The 20,151-nt window shown below is 34.2% G+C and overlaps 1 protein-coding gene across 1 annotated transcript in view; it reads right to left on the bottom strand.

Annotated features, from left to right (window-relative positions):
* Positions 1-12,057: 12,057 nt before the first annotated feature.
* Positions 12,058-20,151, bottom strand: part of LOC149561644 (uncharacterized) — a 98,603-nt gene continuing 90,509 nt past the window's right edge. Inside the window, exons 4-8 of the mRNA XM_089827880.1 lie at positions 15,011-15,298; positions 14,636-14,809; positions 14,430-14,536; positions 13,210-13,568; positions 12,058-13,026 (exon numbers count right to left, since the gene is read on the bottom strand). Coding sequence (XP_089684006.1) covers positions 12,296-13,026; positions 13,210-13,568; positions 14,430-14,536; positions 14,636-14,809; positions 15,011-15,298 — 1,659 coding nt within the window. The 3' untranslated portion in view covers positions 12,058-12,295. The remainder of the gene's footprint in view (positions 13,027-13,209; positions 13,569-14,429; positions 14,537-14,635; positions 14,810-15,010; positions 15,299-20,151) is intronic.

Here is a 20,151-nt window from a genome sequence, read left to right as displayed (position 1 = left end):
TAAACATATATAAATATATGTACGCAGATCGATATATTTAAAAAAAGAATATATACCTAGCTTTTAAATAAAAAGGGTTTTCTAATACTTAAGAATTTTTTTTTCAAATAATTATTCACAAATTTACCCATTATTTATTTTTAAATAGAATTGTCTATACGCATCTGAAAACCCTAGCCCATAGTTTTCTCAAATTTATGCATATGAAAATTTCTTATATAGAATTTAACTACCCATAACAAAAGTATGCAAGAAAGATATGCAAAATCTTCAAAAAGCATTTAGAAGACATGAAGAAGACAGGAAGTGCAAGATGCAGAAATAACATAAGTAAAGTCACAAGTGTCTACCCAGACACTGATGCTAAATCACTTCTCCTCATAATCCGCAAAGCAAGCTCCTTTCTTCTCCCATGTTCTCAATCCTTCAACCACGCTCCAGACGCTCTCCCTAAGCTTCTATGAGTGCCTCATTATAAAGAACTCTCAGGAAGCACTTAGAATGTCTCTAGAAGCAACCAGAAGGTGTTGACAACTAAGCATGAGTATTTTCCAACCTTCTAGATGAGTCATAAGGTTGTAGACACCATGTGCTTAATTTGTGCGCCAACTCCTGTGTTGTTGATAACACGTGCATAATTAGAGTGCAAACTCCTGTGTTGTCAACATGACAACTCACGAGAGTTTGCATACTCCTATGTGAATGAATATTAAAATAATGCACATTAATTTATTTAATATTCACTTTACTCTTTCCAATTTAATTTATTAATTTTTATATCTTATGCACTTACTTTAATAACTCCACTTTTTTTATCTTAATATATTTATATTTTAATCACATGCACACATCATGCAACCTATAATCTTTTAATAATTTTAATATCTTTTCCACTTTTAAATTCATTTTCGAAACTTAATTGCTAAAATATTTATTAACTTAAATAAATATTATCACATTCCAACTTTAAAATTATAACTTTTATCTTCAAATTTAATTATTTTATTTAATTAATTTTCTAATTACTTAAATAAAATAAATATTAAAATACCATATTAATTTTCTATTAAATTAAACCATTAATTAAATCTTTTAATTAGGCTTAATTAATAGAAAATACACCAAAGACTCACAAAATAAAATACGAAAAATCCACTATAGAAAAACACATACAAAATCAAACCAAAAGGGTTAATATCACGAATTACGTCATCTGATGCATTCAGAGGGTACTCAACTCAGATACTTGTCCTAATTTCCAATTAGGACAAATGGCTTAAAGGGTTGGGATTTGGACTTGAGAATTTATCTCCCCTCTCTTACCATTGAGATAATGCAATAGGGTATGCTCATCTTGGCAATTCAGGGAAGTCGATACCCAGTACTTGCAACCTACATAAAATTCACGCATGTACAAGCACAATATATACTAAGCTAAACAGGCAATGGCAGGAAGTGGTGCATAATGTAGATCTCGACTAGCAAGTGACTACGACTCCCTTCCTTAACCACATTAGAAACGTCATCCAAGAACAAACACACACACACCATACACATGCAAGTATGGGGTAAGTATCCATAAGAAAACACATGTGATAATAAACCATCTAACTAATCAATAACTGAAAATAATGTAATAATCATCATGCATACATGAAATATAGAGTCTAAGTAATCTCATCACATAACAACTGAATCCATAGCACAATATCTAATAGTCTCAAAACAATGCTGCTAACCATCAACATAAAACTAGCCCCTAAAGAGTTCAACAATGATAACAAAAAATGCGACCTAGGGGCAGGCACTACATAGTGGAGTATTCTAGCAGCTAGTTTAGCTACAAAAGAGATTGAGGAGATATTGGACAGTCACGTAGGAAAAAGTACAAGGAACAAAACTTATGAAGAATACTTGGTCAAATGGAAAGGGAGGCTAGTGGAAGACTCATCATGGCTAGCAAAGGAGGAGGTTAACTATCTTAGTTTTCATCTTAATACTTGAGATGTGATGGGGTCACTTCTCAAATTACCCTAGGTGTCTGATGCAAAACCATCCTAGGTGTAAGAGAAATCTTGCATCACCCAAAAATATTTCCTTTCAATTGTTTCAATAAGGGTTGTCTTAATGTAGATTTGTTGTTTGTGGAAGCTTGCTACTTTGTAAGTCAGTCATACTAGCTCAGAATGTTCTAATTTCAAAGATGAAGGTTCATTTTAGATATATCAACTTGTCAGTGGAGTTTCATGGCTAGATTATAAGTATTTGTGAAGCTATTGCAAATTTTTAGTGTGTAATTTTGGTATAAAAACTTTAGGCTTAGTTCTGAAGGCCTCAAAGGTCTTAGATGGTTGGTGAATGAGTGCTCATGTTTTTTTAATCCTGTAGACTAGGAGTCAAGGTTTCTGAAAAGTGGTTATAATAGCCAATTAGAGCAATGGTTCGAGAGTTATGGCCTTCCTAAGTTGAGCTACTCGAAGTTTCTAAAATAAATATCAAAGTTGTATTTGGTCGACTCTATATGTATTGTTAGGGTATATCAGCCCTAGGTATTAAGTTTGAGCATCTAGAACCTTCCCGAGTAGCATAAAATTGTCTATTTAAGAAAGGCTTGAACATTGTCTAGGATAGCTTTGGGTGATAGTTCACATCTTTGTCTTGCAGATTACTATAATGAAGGCACCCATGTGGGTTAGCATATTGTAATTCTGAATTATATAAATTTTGCATTTGTGGCAATAATAAGAAGCCCATATTTTGTTTTCACAAATTGCTATTATTTATTTGTTTTTGTTATGTGTTTATGGTATTAAGGGGAGCACTCTTCATCAAATTATTTATTTGTGATATCCTTTTGGCATTGTCTTGAGGGTGGTAAGGTAAGTATTTCATGTACCTTAGAGTAAATTCATTGACCATGGGTGTAATCAATGTAGAAGTGAATTGTGTCCCTTGATCAGTGACTATTTCCCTAGGGACCCCATATGTAGAAATTTTTTATTCATATAGAAACTCAACAACCTTATAATCTATTGCATGTTTCATAGATCTAGCTTAAATTTTTTTCACATAATCAATACATACTAGTATATAGGAATTTCCATTTGGAAATGGTTCAATGTGCTCTAAAAATTCCAACCCCCATTTTTCAAAGGGAGCCACAACCACTTAGGGAAACAAGGGCATTTCATTTGATTTTGTCTACCTTCCCATCCTCTAGCATCTGGTATACTTCTTTGTTCACTTTGTTGCATCCTTGTTATGTTAGTCAATAATAACATGTATTTAAAATATTCATGGTTGTCCTTTTGGTAGCAAAATGACCACCACATGGTTCATTGTGACAAGCGTGCATAATATCATAGGTCTCATATTCTCAAATACACCTTCTCATGATCTAGTCTGGCCACATATAAAATTTGAAATCTACTATCCATGAGAAGTTGAAACTCTTTTCTATAAAAAGTCTTCTTTCTTTTAGTGAAAAGTGAGGAGGATTCTTACCAACTACAAAATAATTAGTTATATATGTATACCAAGGGTTATGAGGTGAGATAGAAAAACGATGCTCACCTAGAAAAGAATCTTTAGCTATTGTAGGATCATTTGCCACTTGTAGTCATGATAGGAAATCAACCACCACATTGGATTTTCTATGTTTATCAATAATAGTGATTTTTCTATCTTTTTTCTAAGTTTGATAGTGCAAGTTATTTTTAGCATCAACATTTTGGATCACACTAAATGATCCATCATCAGGATGCAAGAGAGTCAACGAGAAATTGAAATGCAAATTGTAGACCCTAGATGGAATAAAAAGAGGTAGGAAGAATTAAATTTGAAATGTGATCACTAGGTTAGCGAGAAACTTGGTCCAAATAATGAGATGAAATCACATCAACATAACCACAAATGTTTAAATCATTGTTAGTGTTTGCATGCATGTTATCTATTGCTATTGGTTTCTTATTTATTTAAAAATAAATTTATTATCTTATTAGTATCCAATTTTTTAACTATTTCATCCAAATAGTTTTTAGTGTCAAGTTGTTCTTAGGCTCTTGTGAATGCATTGCCATCATGATCTAAAAATATTCTTGATTCATCATGATGCAGGAGCATCCTAGGTGTAAGGGCAATCTTGCATCACCCAAAAATAATTTTCTTTTTAGTCTTTTCTATTTTAAGAAGGACTAGTAGATAGGGTGGTTACTATTTATGGGAGCTTGTTATTTTTAGTAAGTTTGTCATACAAGCTGAGAATGTTCTCATTTTCTACATGAAGGTTCATTTTAGAGTTATAAGCCTACCATAAAAATCTCATTGCTCTAGCTTAAGTATCAAAGAAGTTATTGTAGATTTTTGGTGGAAACATTTGCAGAAAAATCTTCAAGCTCACCATTGGAGGCCTTAGAGTGCTCGAATGAGGTTTGAAAACTCAACAGAAGGACACTTTTGCTATTCCAAGCCTGTAAATTAGGAGCTGGCATTTCCAAAAAGTGGTTATAATGGGCAATTAGAGCAATGGTTAGAGAGTTATGGCCTTCCGAAGTTGGGCTATCCGAAATTTCTAAAATAATTGTCAAAGATGTATTTGGTTAACTCGATATGTATTGCTAGGGTCTGTCGGCTCTAGGTATTAAGTTTCAATGTCTAGAATCTTCCTAGGCAGCATAAAATTACCTATTTAAGAAAGGCTCGAACATTGTCTAGAACAACTCTAGGTGATAGTTTGCAGCTTGTCTTGCAGATTATTCTAATGAAGGCACCCATGTGCATTAGCATATTGTACTTGTGAAATCTGTAATTCCACATTTGCGACACAAATAAGAAGCCCATATTTTATTCTCACATTTGCTATTGTTTCTTGATTTTCTATTATGGTTTATGGTATTAAGGGGAGCACCCTTCATCACATCATCACCCAAAGCTTAAGAATGTATCGTAAAATTAACAATATTTTTCTTGTTTTGATAAGACGCTTTGAGTTCAATATGATACGTGATGACTCATGATACTTGATTGAATACAATAGGCTCAATATAATATGAATTACAACCTTCAAACTTGTATGCATCAAATTAATGATCATATGCATAATTTTGATCATGTCTATGATGTACCTCTATTATTTTGGGCACATACTTAATTCATGTATATGACAACCCCCTAAAACATTATAATGACCTTAATGATACTTCTCATATATTTAAGGTAATACAATGGCCACTAACAACCCAACAAAATTTTCTCAAATAGTAATTCCAAATGTATTGTGACTATCTCTGTTTCACATTCCAACAAACCAATATTTTTGGATTTGCATGTGCAACTTGGAGCCTTGACTCCTAACCTCACTAAAGGTTCTTCTCTTATTAAATTTACTACACTATGGAATCCTTTAACCATGACCTAATCATCTATAGTGCTATGATGCATATCCAAATCAATAATTCACTGTCATAAACATTTTGTGATGGCTTTTATTGTCTTCCTCTATTGAACATACATGCTAATTGTGCATGAACTCCTGCAAAAAATGCTTAGTTCCTTGTTAGTAGCTTACGTTTTCAACCATTTCCATTCAAATGTTTAACCAAATAGGGTTGGGCTTTCATTTTCCTTCTCAATGGTTTAGCCATGGATGCTCTTGGTTATGTGTTATTTACATACATAAATATAAATAAATGTTACATTACATTTTCATTCATAACATGATTTTTGTTCATTTGCAATTTGTTGATTATGGTATCCTCTTTCTCCAAGATTTAGAGGCAAAAAAAATGTGTTGGAAGTTTTAAACTTACACTACTCAATTTCAAGTTATCTGATTGCTCATCAATAGACTAAATAATTTTAAATATTGTTTGATCTTATGTTGAATTGTATTCCTTAAAAATGAAAATGCATCAAACATGGAAAATTTTGCTCATTATATGTGCATTCTCTATAGTCTAGGGGTTTCTCCTTTGATATATGAAGTTGGTTTAATAGTAAGATATCCCCATTTATCATTATTTACTATTAATACTATGGTAGCATTATACAATACTAGGGAAATTTCTGTTTAGGTAGAAATGGTAGGATACCATCTTTTTGTTTTGAAGCCTCTTTATCTAAAGAGGGTCAATTTACTTTCTCTTTAATTGAATCACAGGTGTAGTATGTGTTTTACATCATTTAGGCATACCACATAATTGAGTTTTATATCAAATTGATGTAAAGCTACCTCTGCACCATTAGTTCCAATGAAGTGAGAAAGGACATTGATCCCATTTGGTTAAAGAGGCTTAAGCACAAAAAGATGGCATCCTACCATTTGTATATATGGGCATCTATGTCATCACATTCACATGGGTAATATGTAATATGTTCAAAAATATATTTTCTATCTTAAAATGGTTGGATATCATCTTTCTATTTTGAAGCCTCTTTATCTAATGGGGACCACTTTCCTTTCTCTTCAATTGAATCAGGGGTGCAGAGGTGCTCTGCATCATTTGGGCATACCACATAATTGAGTGCTATATCAAATCAATGCAAAGATACTTTTACATCACTAGTTCCAATTTCTTCCCATTTGGATAAAGATGCTTCAACATAGGAACATGGTATCCTATCATTTGTACCTAAAAATATTTTCCATGATCCGATAAGTCATCCAATACATTATGTTCATCATACATAGTTCGATCACCTTTTGTCCAACTTGGACTATTCAGGTACTTAATAGGGCGACTAAGAAATTTTTGTCACCTTGGCTTACATAGCTTTACATCTTGATCTAAATCACTGAAAAAACATATGAATGGCCTTATTACATTAAATAGAATCAAATATGATTGTTCCAATAATTTAGTAATTTCTCTCCTCATTTTCTCATTTTCCTCATTTTCTAGTGCAGGTAACCTAAATGAAGATTGATCTGGATGTTTGGCACCCAAGATAAGATCACTTTGATGGGTAATGTCTCTTGATAGAGGTGAGTTAGATGGTATCAAATCAAAATATTGCTATGAAAATCCATGTTCCTTCAATGAAATTATATGTTGATATGAATTCTTTTTCTACATAAGGTACAATAAATAGAAAGTCTCCCCTTAGATTCTCAAATGAACTCTCTAAACTCCATTGTGGTCAAAGACAAACCTTTTAATTCATATTTCTCTCCTCAAAGTTAGACACATGGACTTTACCCTCTTGTTGAGTCTCATAGGTTTTTTCTTGACCATCATGAGTTACATTTCTAATAAATAACCAAGGTCTACCCAATAGAAGATGATAAAAATCCATTGGTACTACATTTCACAACAATGTATCCTCATAAGGAACAATTTTGAAATCAACTAACAAGATTTTTTCACAAGAACACTATGATCTTTTTTTACACAAGAAATTTTAGAAGGATTTGGTTTTGGAATACATACCAACTATAACATTTGTACCATTTTTGTACTCATCAAGCTATCAATGGATCCTTCATCTACAATTACTTTACACACCTTATCTTTGCACTTGCATTACATGCAAAACGAACTATTTCTTATCCAATCATGCATGTGAGTTTCCTTGTCACCTACATGTGTATGACACACTATTTAGGTTGGGGTCCCATGGGCACCCACTTCCTTAAAAATAAAGCATATGCCATTGAGATTTTTTAGGAATATTTAATAAGGGAAGCAGTCCCATGGATTTATATGTAAATTTGCTTTAAAAAAGTTTGCTCCTAATTCAAGGAAGCTAGTTGTCTCATGAATTTTTAAAATAAAAATTACACTTCTTCATAAATTTGTTTGGTGGGAAAATGAAGAGTAGGTTGTTGACAAATGACATAATTCTTCCCTAAGCTGGTGGGGCTATTTCCAACCCACCCTATTTTAACCCACTTAAATTGAGAGGGCTAAAAAGTTGGAGCTCTTATTTTATAGAAAAGGCTTCCAAATAAACCTTTAGCCCTTTTAAATTTTTTATCATGGGGTCACCCGCTCCACAAAATAGAGCCCAAGCCCCTCCCATAGGACCCCTTCCTTGTTCTCCAAACAATCTTGGGATTTTCCTTGTCACCAACCACCAAAGCTCTATTCAACATTAGGTTCTCACCTATTTCTCGTTCAATGTCTTCTCTCAAGGGATCTTCTCCTTTTTCCAAGGTCTCCAATTCCCTCTTGGAATTTTGAGAACAATCAACAACTTTATGGACTTCATTACAAATGAAGCATTTCAAAGGTGGTCATCCTTCAGATAATCGTCATTGTTTTCCCCAACCTCTAACACCACCCCTCCCTTGGAGGTTGGGATTCACATCATCTACATGCTCTTCTCCATTAGCTTCTTTAAAGGAACTCCCTCTTCCCTTACATAAATTGTTGTCACCTCTTTTATTTGCTATTTTCCCATTCTATTCAATGTTTCTTCTACTTTTAAGGTTAACTGATATGCCTCAACCCTATTACTCACCTTGAGTAGGGATAATTCATTTTGGAGTTGGAATTGAAGTTCATTAATGTATCAAGTTGTTGGATGCTAACCATCTTCTCTCAAATTAGTCCTAATTTGCAACTTCATAAATTCTTTTAGTATAAGTTGATACAGTAAAAAATCTTTACTTGATATTTTGAAACTCTATAAAGTCTTTTTGCTAGTAATCTAAGGGAAAGAACTTAGTCCTCACATGTTTTAACATCTTTGGCAAAAATCTGATTTTCTTTGTTCCCCATCTTCTCCTAGCATTCTAGAGATTTTTCCGTCATAAAGAAGCATGAGACTTCAGCTTGGACGCAACAGTTTTGACTTTGAGTGCATCATTCTCTTCAATCTCTTCTATGTCAAACATTTTTTTCTAAATCTTGGATCCAGTCTAAAAACACTTCTAGATTTAATTCACCTCTAAATTTAGGAACTTCAGCCTTAACATTAGTTCCTTGTTTTGTAAAGGCGTTAATAAGTCTTCCTATGGGGTCAACGGTTCCCCTTTGACCTCCTTGGTCTTTTGGTTCTTCACAAAAACTTCATGCAACATTTTTTCTTCAAGGGTCTGCAACCTCCTAAGCACCTCATCTAGAGCATTGCCTCATGCTTTGGCATTTATTCAACCCCTTCTACCTTAGGTTCCTCTTAACACTCTGAAAGATGCTTTGTAACAAAATGATGCAACTCAAAAAAATGAAATACAAAATCTGTAGAAAACAAATATAAAAAAGGTCTATAAAATGAAAACAATACTAGGTTCAATTTTGAAGGCTTTCCTTTCATTCTTCTTCCAAATACAATCATTACATCTTTGCTAAAATACAATGCTTTGGTTCCCAATCTCTCACTATCATTCCTTTCCTTCCCTTCTAAATTTAAGACAACAAAGTTACTAATATTAACATCCAGTCAACATGCAACTAACTTGACCATTTACCACTCACACTCCAAAAATAGGAGAAAACCCAAAAGTACCACAACAAAACAAAAACAACAAAAAAGAGCAAAAAAAGAATCAAATTCCTTTAATTCAAGAGTCAACATATAGGTAGGGAAAATTAAGGGAGATGCTCTAGATCAGGGTTTCTCAAGGATGCAATGGTGGATTAGTTCAAAATTTCTAAATGTATCTTCGTAGAAATTAACCAAATGAATATCAAAACCCATTCGATTCATAACAATATTGCCTCTTTCCAAATAAAGCGGGTCTTTCTAGGTCTAAGGATGAAAATAAAATGTTGGAAATCTTCAAAAATTTTGCAAAAGATGTGAATGCTTTGAAGACATACTATGAAGGGCATATTGTAGTCTTTGAAGCTAAGATTGAAAGCTAAAAAGTGGAAAAAGCTTCAACCTTCCAAATCTTCTCATAAAGTGTTTGTGGATTTGGAGTGTCAATAAGGGTATTCAAGGAACTACTGAAAGCGCCCCTTGATCTTGCACCTAAGGTGACCTTAAAAAGTCTTTTAATTATATTAAAACTGACTTTTAGGACATTAAATATATGTATCAAAACTTGAATTAGTTGGAAGATGAGATTGTAAAGACCCTTAAACACCTTCAATAGTGTTTTTCGATTTGCTTGAGCTTGAGTGCAATTGCTAGTTAATTTTTGTGTGATAGTTTAGTGTCAGCTATTGGTTGATTGTGAATATCTATGACAACATTTTGTATATAGGATTTTGTCCTTTCAAAACCCATTTTACTCATAATTAAAAAACTCATTACTACATGCCAAGAAAAAATGTAGGCAAGTTGGAACCTCAAAAACATATTTGAACAAAATCTGAAGGTGCCATTAACAAACCAACATTGGTGACCAATAAGTGAGCTAGCAAGAGAAATCAAGAGGTAAACACATCTTCCATTTTGTTTAATTTTTATCCTAGAATAAAAAGAATGAAATGTGTGTTTTTAAATCTATTTTTAAATTTACTTATCTATTATTTCACAAAACTAAACAAAATAAATATTAAAATTAAATATTAACATGATGTATCTGTCATCATAAATGTTTTCCCAAATTTTATGTTATTGTACCTTTCATCCCAAAAATCACCAAAAAATAAAAATCCATCTCCCAGCCAAAAATCTTGGTGGAATAAAAGTGCAGGTCTTATCAAAGTGACCAGACAATCACAAGATCTTCATTCCACTTTTCTGGTTTCACCTTTAATCTATAATGACCTTGGCGCTTATAGTATGGTCCAGTACAACATCAGTACAACAATATCATAAGCATTACTTTTTGATTTCTTCAAGGCACTTGCCCTGCGTGTAGAGATGCTTTTCCATAAGGTGGACTCAAGATTCAAAAGTTTAGTGGTACGTGATTTGTCTAATTATCACTGGGTAATAAGAATTTGGGGCATTAAAAATTAAATCGTTATCATTTGGAGCATTGAAAGTAAACCCACAATTAGCAGATGGCATTTTTCCACACTCAGTATCTAACAAGAAGCGTGTATCTTGTATGTTATTCCAACAAAAAGTCATTGCATTAGAGGACTTCATAAGGCTTACGTGTGTTTTTAAATTCTCAGAAGCACGCTACACTGTAAGGTGCCATTTCCTAAACATCTCTTCAATCGAATTTTCAATGTGCAAGTAAATTCATCTAGGGCTCCAGAAACCAAGTCAATTGTGTGCTTTAAACCCAAAGATAAGGATTTACGTTGCATTAAAACTTCCTATTTTCTACCTCTAAGCATTTCTCCAGAACCATCATTGATAGCATATCCTGAGATTGGGGATCCATGACTTGAGGCTTGAGCAACATCCAAGAGTGTGAGTACAGAGGACCGTTTACAAAACAAATTATTAAATAAATTCATGAGATCAATGCAACCAGTGAAGCAGATAAACAAATATGATTTCACTAGGGATAATTGTGACTATTTAAAACTACAGCAGTAAGATATCATTAACTGCAGATATCCCACACAAAAGAGATTCATATTATGTAGTAAAGATCCTATAGAGTAAAATTGATATTAAGTAGTAGTCAGAACCAAGCTAGTACCAAAAATGGGTTAGAACAACAGACAGTTGATATTTTACAATGCAAAATCAAGTTTCATAAATAAATCCCATCTTAATCAAGATGCGTGTGGTGTACATGCTATTTAAATTCTTGATTAGCTTTACCTCCTTATAGCAGCAATGCACCAATTACAAAACGTTATTGGATTCAAGAAGTGCAATAACTCGACAGTTATGTTAGTCTTTTACTGGATGAGCAATCAAGACAAGCCACTCCACTCATAGCTTCCTTTACATGTGTTTCATAACTCCACGACTGGCATCAACTGCCTGCTACAAATCCTATTTTAATAATAACTGAACATCTGTCAATACTCTCAAGGAACAGAGCTTAAGAAAAACATTCTAAAGATCTTTCTCCAACACATTGGTTTTCTAGTAAAGGCATTGCACCTACGCAATAATATTAAACACTCTCATCTCAGACGGTGGTATTTACTCTTAGGATTTGATAAATTTCTAGCAACACCAATGGTTCCCCAACATAAATACACTCATGACTGAGATATACATAATTACACTAAAACATGGATTACAAATAAATTAAATGGAAAATTTTCAGGCCATGCATTTATTTTGTGTGATCTCAAAACAACTTTGTGCATCCCTGAATGATCTTTATTTGGACTTTCCATGATAAAGCTATCTACATGATGCAGATGGCACTCGTCTGGAGAATTTTAGAACCATGCAGTTATATATCTAAAAAATGGCCTATGGGATGAACAAGTACATTGATCTCGCTGATCTATTACTACAATATCATAAAAGGCTATTTTATCTAAAATGATTCCATACAATGATTCCATGCAATTTCTCCAGATTGCTCATCCCTTCCCATGATTTCATCAGAACATTCAACATAAAGTGAAGAAAGAGATGCAACTCCAGGGACATTCACAAACAGATCCCCAAGTGACTCTTGCCTGGATATTTCTGCTGCTTGTTGGCAAAACATATGACCATCATCGATTTGATTTGATTGAGAACCGGTTCCAATGCCCCTATTCAATAGTGCAGTGGTTGTATCATCATTTGTCTGACAGACTATGCCATCAACCTCTCCTTTCTCTAGCCTCCCCAAGCTATAACTAACGTCAGGGCTTTCAAGACTTTGACCATTAACGGGATGTCTATTTGCTGCAGAGATATCTTTCTGGGCAAGAGAAGATGTAGAATTGATGTGCGTCATAGCCTTCTGAATATCAGAAGTCAATGATATGAGTGAATCACTCAGCAAATGTTGTGCAATATCGTAAAGAATCTTTTTGTTTGCTTGACAAGTAGCTTCTTCAGCTGGAAGCAGATTAGGTGAACAATCATGCTCCGGAAAGCAAGAACCTATTCGATTAGCTAGTGTGTGTATGGATTTTGATGAAAGGGAACATGGAGCATGATTTCGCAAACCCCCAAAAGGTGATGTAAATCTCACTTGCTCCCACTGTCTAGTATTTATGTGCAGATCATCACTATCACTGGTTCCGCTTTCGTCCAGAACACAGAGGTCCATTACTGAATTTACAAAGTGTAGTAAATCACTTAGATAGGGAAGATAAAAATACACATGCATATTTGAAAGTGAAGAATCTAACTTTTCCAACAGGCTTTTGATTGACTTGTTTAAATGTTTTACTTGAAGACAAATTCAATAAATTGACTAATAAAATAGAAAACAGAAAAATATTTAATTAGTACCTGAGCTTGGTGAAGGTCTTTCCAGGGGAACACCCTCCAAAACCCTGCAATCTGCATCAGCAGATTCGACTTTTGGTACCAGCATTGGGACCATAGTTGTTCTATCTGAATGACTTGAGAAAGGTGGTAGGCAATTCAAATGATCTATACATGGAATTAAATGAGATTTTTGCTCTTGTATGACCCCATAACAATTATGTTCCTCCTGTGCTTGAAATATTGTGGCACTGGAATCAAAATAGGGTGAACTCTTAGCCATGATTCCTTCCTTGCTTAGCAAATTCAATCGATGATCACATTGTATAAGCTTCTCAAAATGTTTCTCAAGTATTCCCTGATTGAACTGCAATATATGTCTTCTGCAGTATACAACAATAGACTTGAATATTAGTCCAGCATACTACAAAGAAGAAACACCAGCATCAACTCCAGCTCAATTAAAATATATGGAGAAAATAATAGCCAAATCTTTATTTCTTGAAATCTTCAAAACGTTACTTGAAGAGTGTAAGACCATAAATACGAACAGGGTTTCATTATACTTGTGAAACCTATGAAATACATCATATAATGTGGACTATAGCCTTTGGGAATTGCAACTCAGCTGGATTTAAGTCACTAATATAAAAGACGGAGCTATAGTGATCTTTACTGCAATTAACTAACATATAAAGAATAAGAGGATCAGTGCATATCATTAAAAACTAAATAAGCATTCCAATCAGACCTCTAGAATGACCATCTCATCAAGGAATTAACAATGTTTTTAGTAGTTTACAGAATAGTTATATTATGTATGTATTTTTAGAAAAAAAAGCTGTTTTTGCCAAGTAAACTCTCTAGCAACCAGAATTTCTTTTTAAGAAATCATTTTTTCAAATAGTTTTCCACGGCAGTGGATTTGAACAATTTTTACAGCTATACAAAAATTACTTACTTTTCTTATGCATTTTAACCATATTTCACATGTTATTTAAGTTTAAATTATATTTCTTTGCACTCTTTTAATATTCCAAGTTTATGTCAAATCCCAAGTCCAAGTTGAAATGCTGGTGTGCCAAGTTTTTGTAAAATTCCAAGTTTCTGAACCGCAGATATAATGATGGCTCAATATGCTAGCCCAATTTTTGTTAAATTCCAAGTTTCTGAACCACAGATATAATGATGTCTCAATATGCTAGCCCAGTCAAGTACATAAAACAAAATAATCAACTTTTGACCTGCATATAGATGCTTGCCCTCCTGTAAAGTCAGAAGTAGGCTGCCATAGGGTGTGCTTCCTTGGCTGTGGATTAGTCTCCCTACAGAACATTGGAGCCCTGGAAACCTATATGAGATCAAAAGAGAGGAGACAACCTTAGAAACAAGAAATTTAACTACAATCTAGCACTATCATTCCAAATAATAAATTAAAAGAAATGATTACTTCAATCTCTAAAGTGCCAGGTCTATTGTCTGGATAGCTAGCCTTCAAAGAGCTAATATCCGACCATTGAATCTCTATCTTGCTCTTCAAACCACCCTCTAGTACTTCCCAAACCAGCTTTCGTTTGGCATAATAGCACTTTGCCACCAAATCACCTTCATATCTTGAGATTCGCTGGAAAATAATTCTGAGTCAAAACTAAGAAGTAGTTGCCAAATCCATTGAATAATTTAAAGCCTTTAATAAGCTTTCAAAGTTAGTAAAATCATTCTTCATTGACTTAAAGGAAGGAAACAATTGCATTTTCAATGCTCAGCTCCTGAATCTTGACAATTTTAATACAAAATACAATAGCAATTGTGATTTTCAAAATACCTCCCATGAACCAATCCTCAAAAATGATGCTGGGAAGTTTGAGGCCTTGAGCTTGTCCGTAGCAGACTGCACTGCTACAGTATTTTCATCCTTCTTTTCCCATGCATCTTGATGCTGATTATTTGCAGCTGCTGGAACTGCCCAATCACCTTCTGAAAGCTTCATTTCAATGAGGTCCAGAAAGGAAGGGGTTTTCTTCAGTGTTAAACCCAGTGGGCCTGGCTCAGCTAATGGATTAGAGGAAAGACATTGACTGAATTCAGTACTGGTTACAGGACTCCACTGCTGCTGCACTCAGAGAAAAAGCAAAAGTATGAGCACCAAACAAAAACATGCTATGAAGAAATTAATAAATTTTACATCATGCAAATGCTCGCAAGAAAAACATGCAAAAATTTCTGGTTCTGTTCTTTGAACCTGTTGTATCTTGTTGCTTCATTTTAGGGACTGCTCTTTGTTGGTTTCAAATGCTCTATCTTCCTAATAGAATTTTGATTTTTTGGGTGATGGAAGTTATCAGAGTTTTCAAATTGTTAGATACAGATGAATTGTTTGTGCTTGAAATGGACCTGCTGTTCTCGAATTAAACTTGAAAGAAAAGTGCTTAAGAAAAACCTTTCTAGAGAAAATATCAAATAATTGCAGTAATCAATCTGCACTATGCAGCAGGGTACATAAAATATTAAGAGATATAATATGCAAGGGAAAAATCAGCAGTCGTAACTTTAAACAAGCAATGAAACACTGGGATGATCAAAGCAGAAACTGTGTGCAGATAATTGAGAGCAATGTTTCTGGATTAGATTGTGTGAGTTTTTTTAGCATCAACATTTTGGATCACACTACATGATCCATTATTCCTATTCTGGCATTCTCTCATCCTGATGATGGATCATGTAGTGTGATCCGAAACGTTGATGCTAAAAAAACTCACACAATCTAATCCAGAAACATTGCTCTCAATTCTTAATGGATTGTGGAAATCTGATAATGTTAATGTGTGCAGATAGAAATACAATGGTGTAGCTGAATCTTTGTCATATCAATTTCAGCTTCAGCAAAGTGGTATTCATGCAACATATTAGCTTGCAATACATTATCAAATAGAGGCATGTAAATATAAAATTCTGATGTGTGGTACAGTGTGTACCACAAACCACATGTGCCACTCATACACAAAGCATCAATCAATTTCTCCAAAGAGAAACAAGAGGATCTTAATCATCCAAAAATGGAGTATAAGAAATGGATTTGTTACCTCTCTTACCATTCGGAAGGTTGGAAGAGAGACAAGGAAGTTTACTTGCAGCTATCTGCCTAGATTAATCAATCAACTGCAATCTGCTAATTTAACAGCATGAATGGAATCCTAACAAAATGCTGGTTGTCCTTGAATTTATGAGTTGAATGCAGACTAAATGCTAACTGGTTTTGATTTGTTTTGTGTGTGCATGCTAGTTATGACATATGCATAACCTAGTGGCACTTGTACTAGCTGCAATGAAGTGTCACTTTTTACTAATCAATTCCTCCAAACCTAGACAAATATGGTATTGTTTATTCCTAAGGTTGCAGGTTCATTTCAAGTCTGCCCCTGTGACAATCATGCCTTTTAGTATTACGTGCTAAAAGATCTTGTGTCTCTCCTAATTGTAGAGCACAACTCCAAGTGTTTACTCTTGGTCATAGTTCCCAGTCTCACATTTGGCTCGGACTCAGGAAGGCCGGCTCGACTCATGACTCAGCAAACACTCAGAAAAATGATAAAAACCTTGAAATTGTATACTCTTATATATATGTGTGTGTGTATATATGTATCATATTCCATGACCCGAGCCAAGTCATGAAAACTTAGCAAGGTCTGCTCGACTCAGCAACTCAGACTACCCACATGACTTGCAGAGAGTCATGGAACTTTTATCTTGGTGAGCATTGCCTCCTAGGATTAATGATTAGAGACAAACTATCTTAGCAATTTGATCATCATAATTGCAACAATGAATCTTCCTTTACTGCTGTATATTATGGTAGCTAAAATGTTAATCAAAGCATTCACTAGTACGCCTTGAGTTTATGCTCTCTGTGGAGAAACTATATTGAAGCTGTAGCATGTCAATTGATTAAGAGAATAATGCCCTTTACATTCACAAAAGATTTTTTACTTCACTTGTCTCATTCACTGTAACACTGCTGGTTTCGAAAGAAAGAAATTGAATCAGCTGAAAACAGTTTACAATTGAGCAAAAGCAAATGCAAAGAAGAGTAATTTTACAAGATTTTTCACTATTAATCCCTATGCTATGATTTGCACGAAAATTTTCTATCAACAAGTTTGATTACTACTTCAAACCAGGCCATTCCACATCCAGAAAAGTCTTAGTAATTTTCATAGATGCAAACAAAATAAGTTCCAAACTTATGTTGAAAATCTCTTTCATGTGAAATCCTAAATAGAATTTTTCACTGATAACACAAAAGATTGAAACTCGAAATCTACACTAGATACTCCTTTGTGATTTGAATATGGTATTGGAGAAATAAGTTTTATGAGGGAATCTGCTTAAAACACTGTTCTTTATTGAAGTTAAAAACAAAGCCTTGTAAGAAGTCCTTGAACTGATGGATATAGCAACCTTTCATCTACAATCTTCATTTTGAACTTCATACTCACAGGATAAATAGACATAATGATTTCTATCATTGCTCTAGTCTACTCATCAATTTTTTCAAGTTGCAGCAGTCATATCATTTGATTTTCTTTGCAAAGACAAGCTTATTTGAATAGGACGAGTCTTTAGAAAACAATCAAATGTTCTTTAAAATTTTAATATTCATAAATGGTAGTTGTTAGGCTAGCAGCTAGTCAATTCTAAGAAAAACTAAACCATTGTTCGAGATTCTCCTATAAGCCAACTCTGACACCACTAAGAAGACCCTGCTGTCCTGGAAGCAATCTTGAAAAAAACTTGCTGAAGGAAAACCTTATTTCAGGAAACTAATATTGAATTTATCACATGTAAACACTGCAGTTCTGATTCAAGAAAAATCTGCAATCAAGCTGCAATATGCAATGCGACAGTTGTGCACTTCTAGAGATAAAATGCAGAGAGAACCCCTCCAATTTAAATTCCAAACGATCACTGCATAACATTGTAGATGATTAGCTTTGGAATCACACACACACACAGGCAATAGTGTAGTTGAACCTTGATGCTATGAATTTAATTGGACTGACAGATGTGAATTGGTCTCATTTCAACCAGGAAACTTTTTTACCTTTAAACATTTTAAGCATGCTCGCCCTTAAGAAATTCTTTCACCATGCTACTGAAGTTGCTTTCCTTGCTGTTCAATCTGTTCCATCTGCTGATATCGCTCATGCATTTTCTAAGGTTATATCAGTGTGGGATGCCCTTTGGTTGTTAAGAAAACTTTTGGTAGAAGATAGGACTTTTACTAATTTTCTATTGTAATTCTTCTATTATGTGATTGGGTAATTCACTAATTTTCTAAAATTTTGAGTAGAGCAATTATTGGCAGCTTTTATTATTTTGGGTAACCTGCTTTATCTTGGAAAGTATCCCAGACAACCCTGTCTGCATAGAAGTTGAAATTTGAGAGGTACCAAATAAACGTCATGGAATTCCCCAAGGGTGCTAAACAGCGCCCAATAAATCAAGTGATTGTTCCTATTTCATCTATTGCATTTCCTAAAGTGGGTGACAATGAAATTAGGATACTTAGGCAATCTTGCAGGAATGCTTGGAACACAAAACTACAACAGCAGTGACAATTGTTTTCCAGTCTGCAACAGGTTATCTCTTGCTCTGGCTGGAAACAGTTTGTCTGCTGACATTTGGAAGGAAATGCGAGCTTTATTTCTGGCCACACTTTTGTGGCAGCCATGTTTTTGCACACTCTTCTAATCATATCAGCAGCGAAGCATGCCCATGCTTTGATTGATCTAGCTGTTCCCAGATATTAAGAGCATTTAGTTCAAGACCATCATTAACGTATTTCTTGCCCATTTGTAGCCTTCAATGTTTGTTATTTGGCATAAGAAGAAAACAGGCCATGGAATTCTCATTGTGTGGTATTATTGTTGCCAATAGCTTATTCTAAAATTACAGATACCAGCAACTAATGGCATACAATGTAAATACCAAAAAAAGGAAAAATGCAAGATCTCTTCCTTTTCTGGACAAAGCTGTAATTACACCCGTTTTTTATGTGAGGAAATAAAAGAAAATGTTAAACTCCCATAGACATTAACAGCATTTCAGAGCTCATCATTCATAGAAACCATAGGACCATATTTCAACAAAAAGTAAACAATTCTCAAGAAAGTCCCAACCAGAGCACAGTAGACAACATCAAAATGCAAGAAAAAAACAAAACCCTGTTATAAGAATGCTAGAACAAGTCCTCATGAAATACCAAATCAGAAAATAGGTCTAAATTATGTGTTCTCCTATCAGATTGGAAAATAGTAAAATAAACTTCAACACAAACAATTATAAAATGCAGGAAACTATTAAATCCCTGCTTTAACAATGCCAAGGATTTGGATGTTAGTTACAAACCAGTGTAACACTGATGCTGGGGTACGACGGGATGAGTTTCTGGGACAGGAGGACAAAGGGTCTCAATTTCGAGATGGTGGGGTAAGGGGGTTGTATACTTTACATATGGGGCTTGAAATACTAGTTATGAAATAATGTTTCAGTATAAAATATCAAATTGAAATACTTGAACATAGCAAAATTGCAACACGAACTAAAATGGTTGAACATTCAGCTTAGTAACATAATACATATTTAGTAGTATCATTCAAAAAGAAAAATTCAAATAGAAATTCAAGTATCCTTCATGGTGGCAGCATGGTTACGGAATGGCAGAGGAGGGGATACTTGGGCACTCCCAGTTGCGAGGACATCTTGGGGACAGGTATTTCGAGGTTTTGGGTGGGGGGTTGTGGCTGGTGGGTACGAGGCCCCGGGTTTCACTGTTATAAACTTACACTAGATTACTGAAATAGCTCTAGATTGACTGTTTTATAAAGAGACTAAGATTGTAAGAAAAACTTATACACAAGCAAGTAAACCCGTGCTTCAGCACAGCAAGAAGTGGAAGCTGTTATG

This window comes from Cupressus sempervirens, chromosome 4, assembly GCF_028749045.1.
Source record: "Cupressus sempervirens isolate cs-2001-9-10 chromosome 4, ASM2874904v1, whole genome shotgun sequence".
NCBI lineage: Eukaryota > Viridiplantae > Streptophyta > Pinopsida > Cupressales > Cupressaceae > Cupressus > Cupressus sempervirens.
Note: the sequence above shows the minus strand (reverse complement) of the source record. Positions and strands in the feature narration are given on the sequence as shown.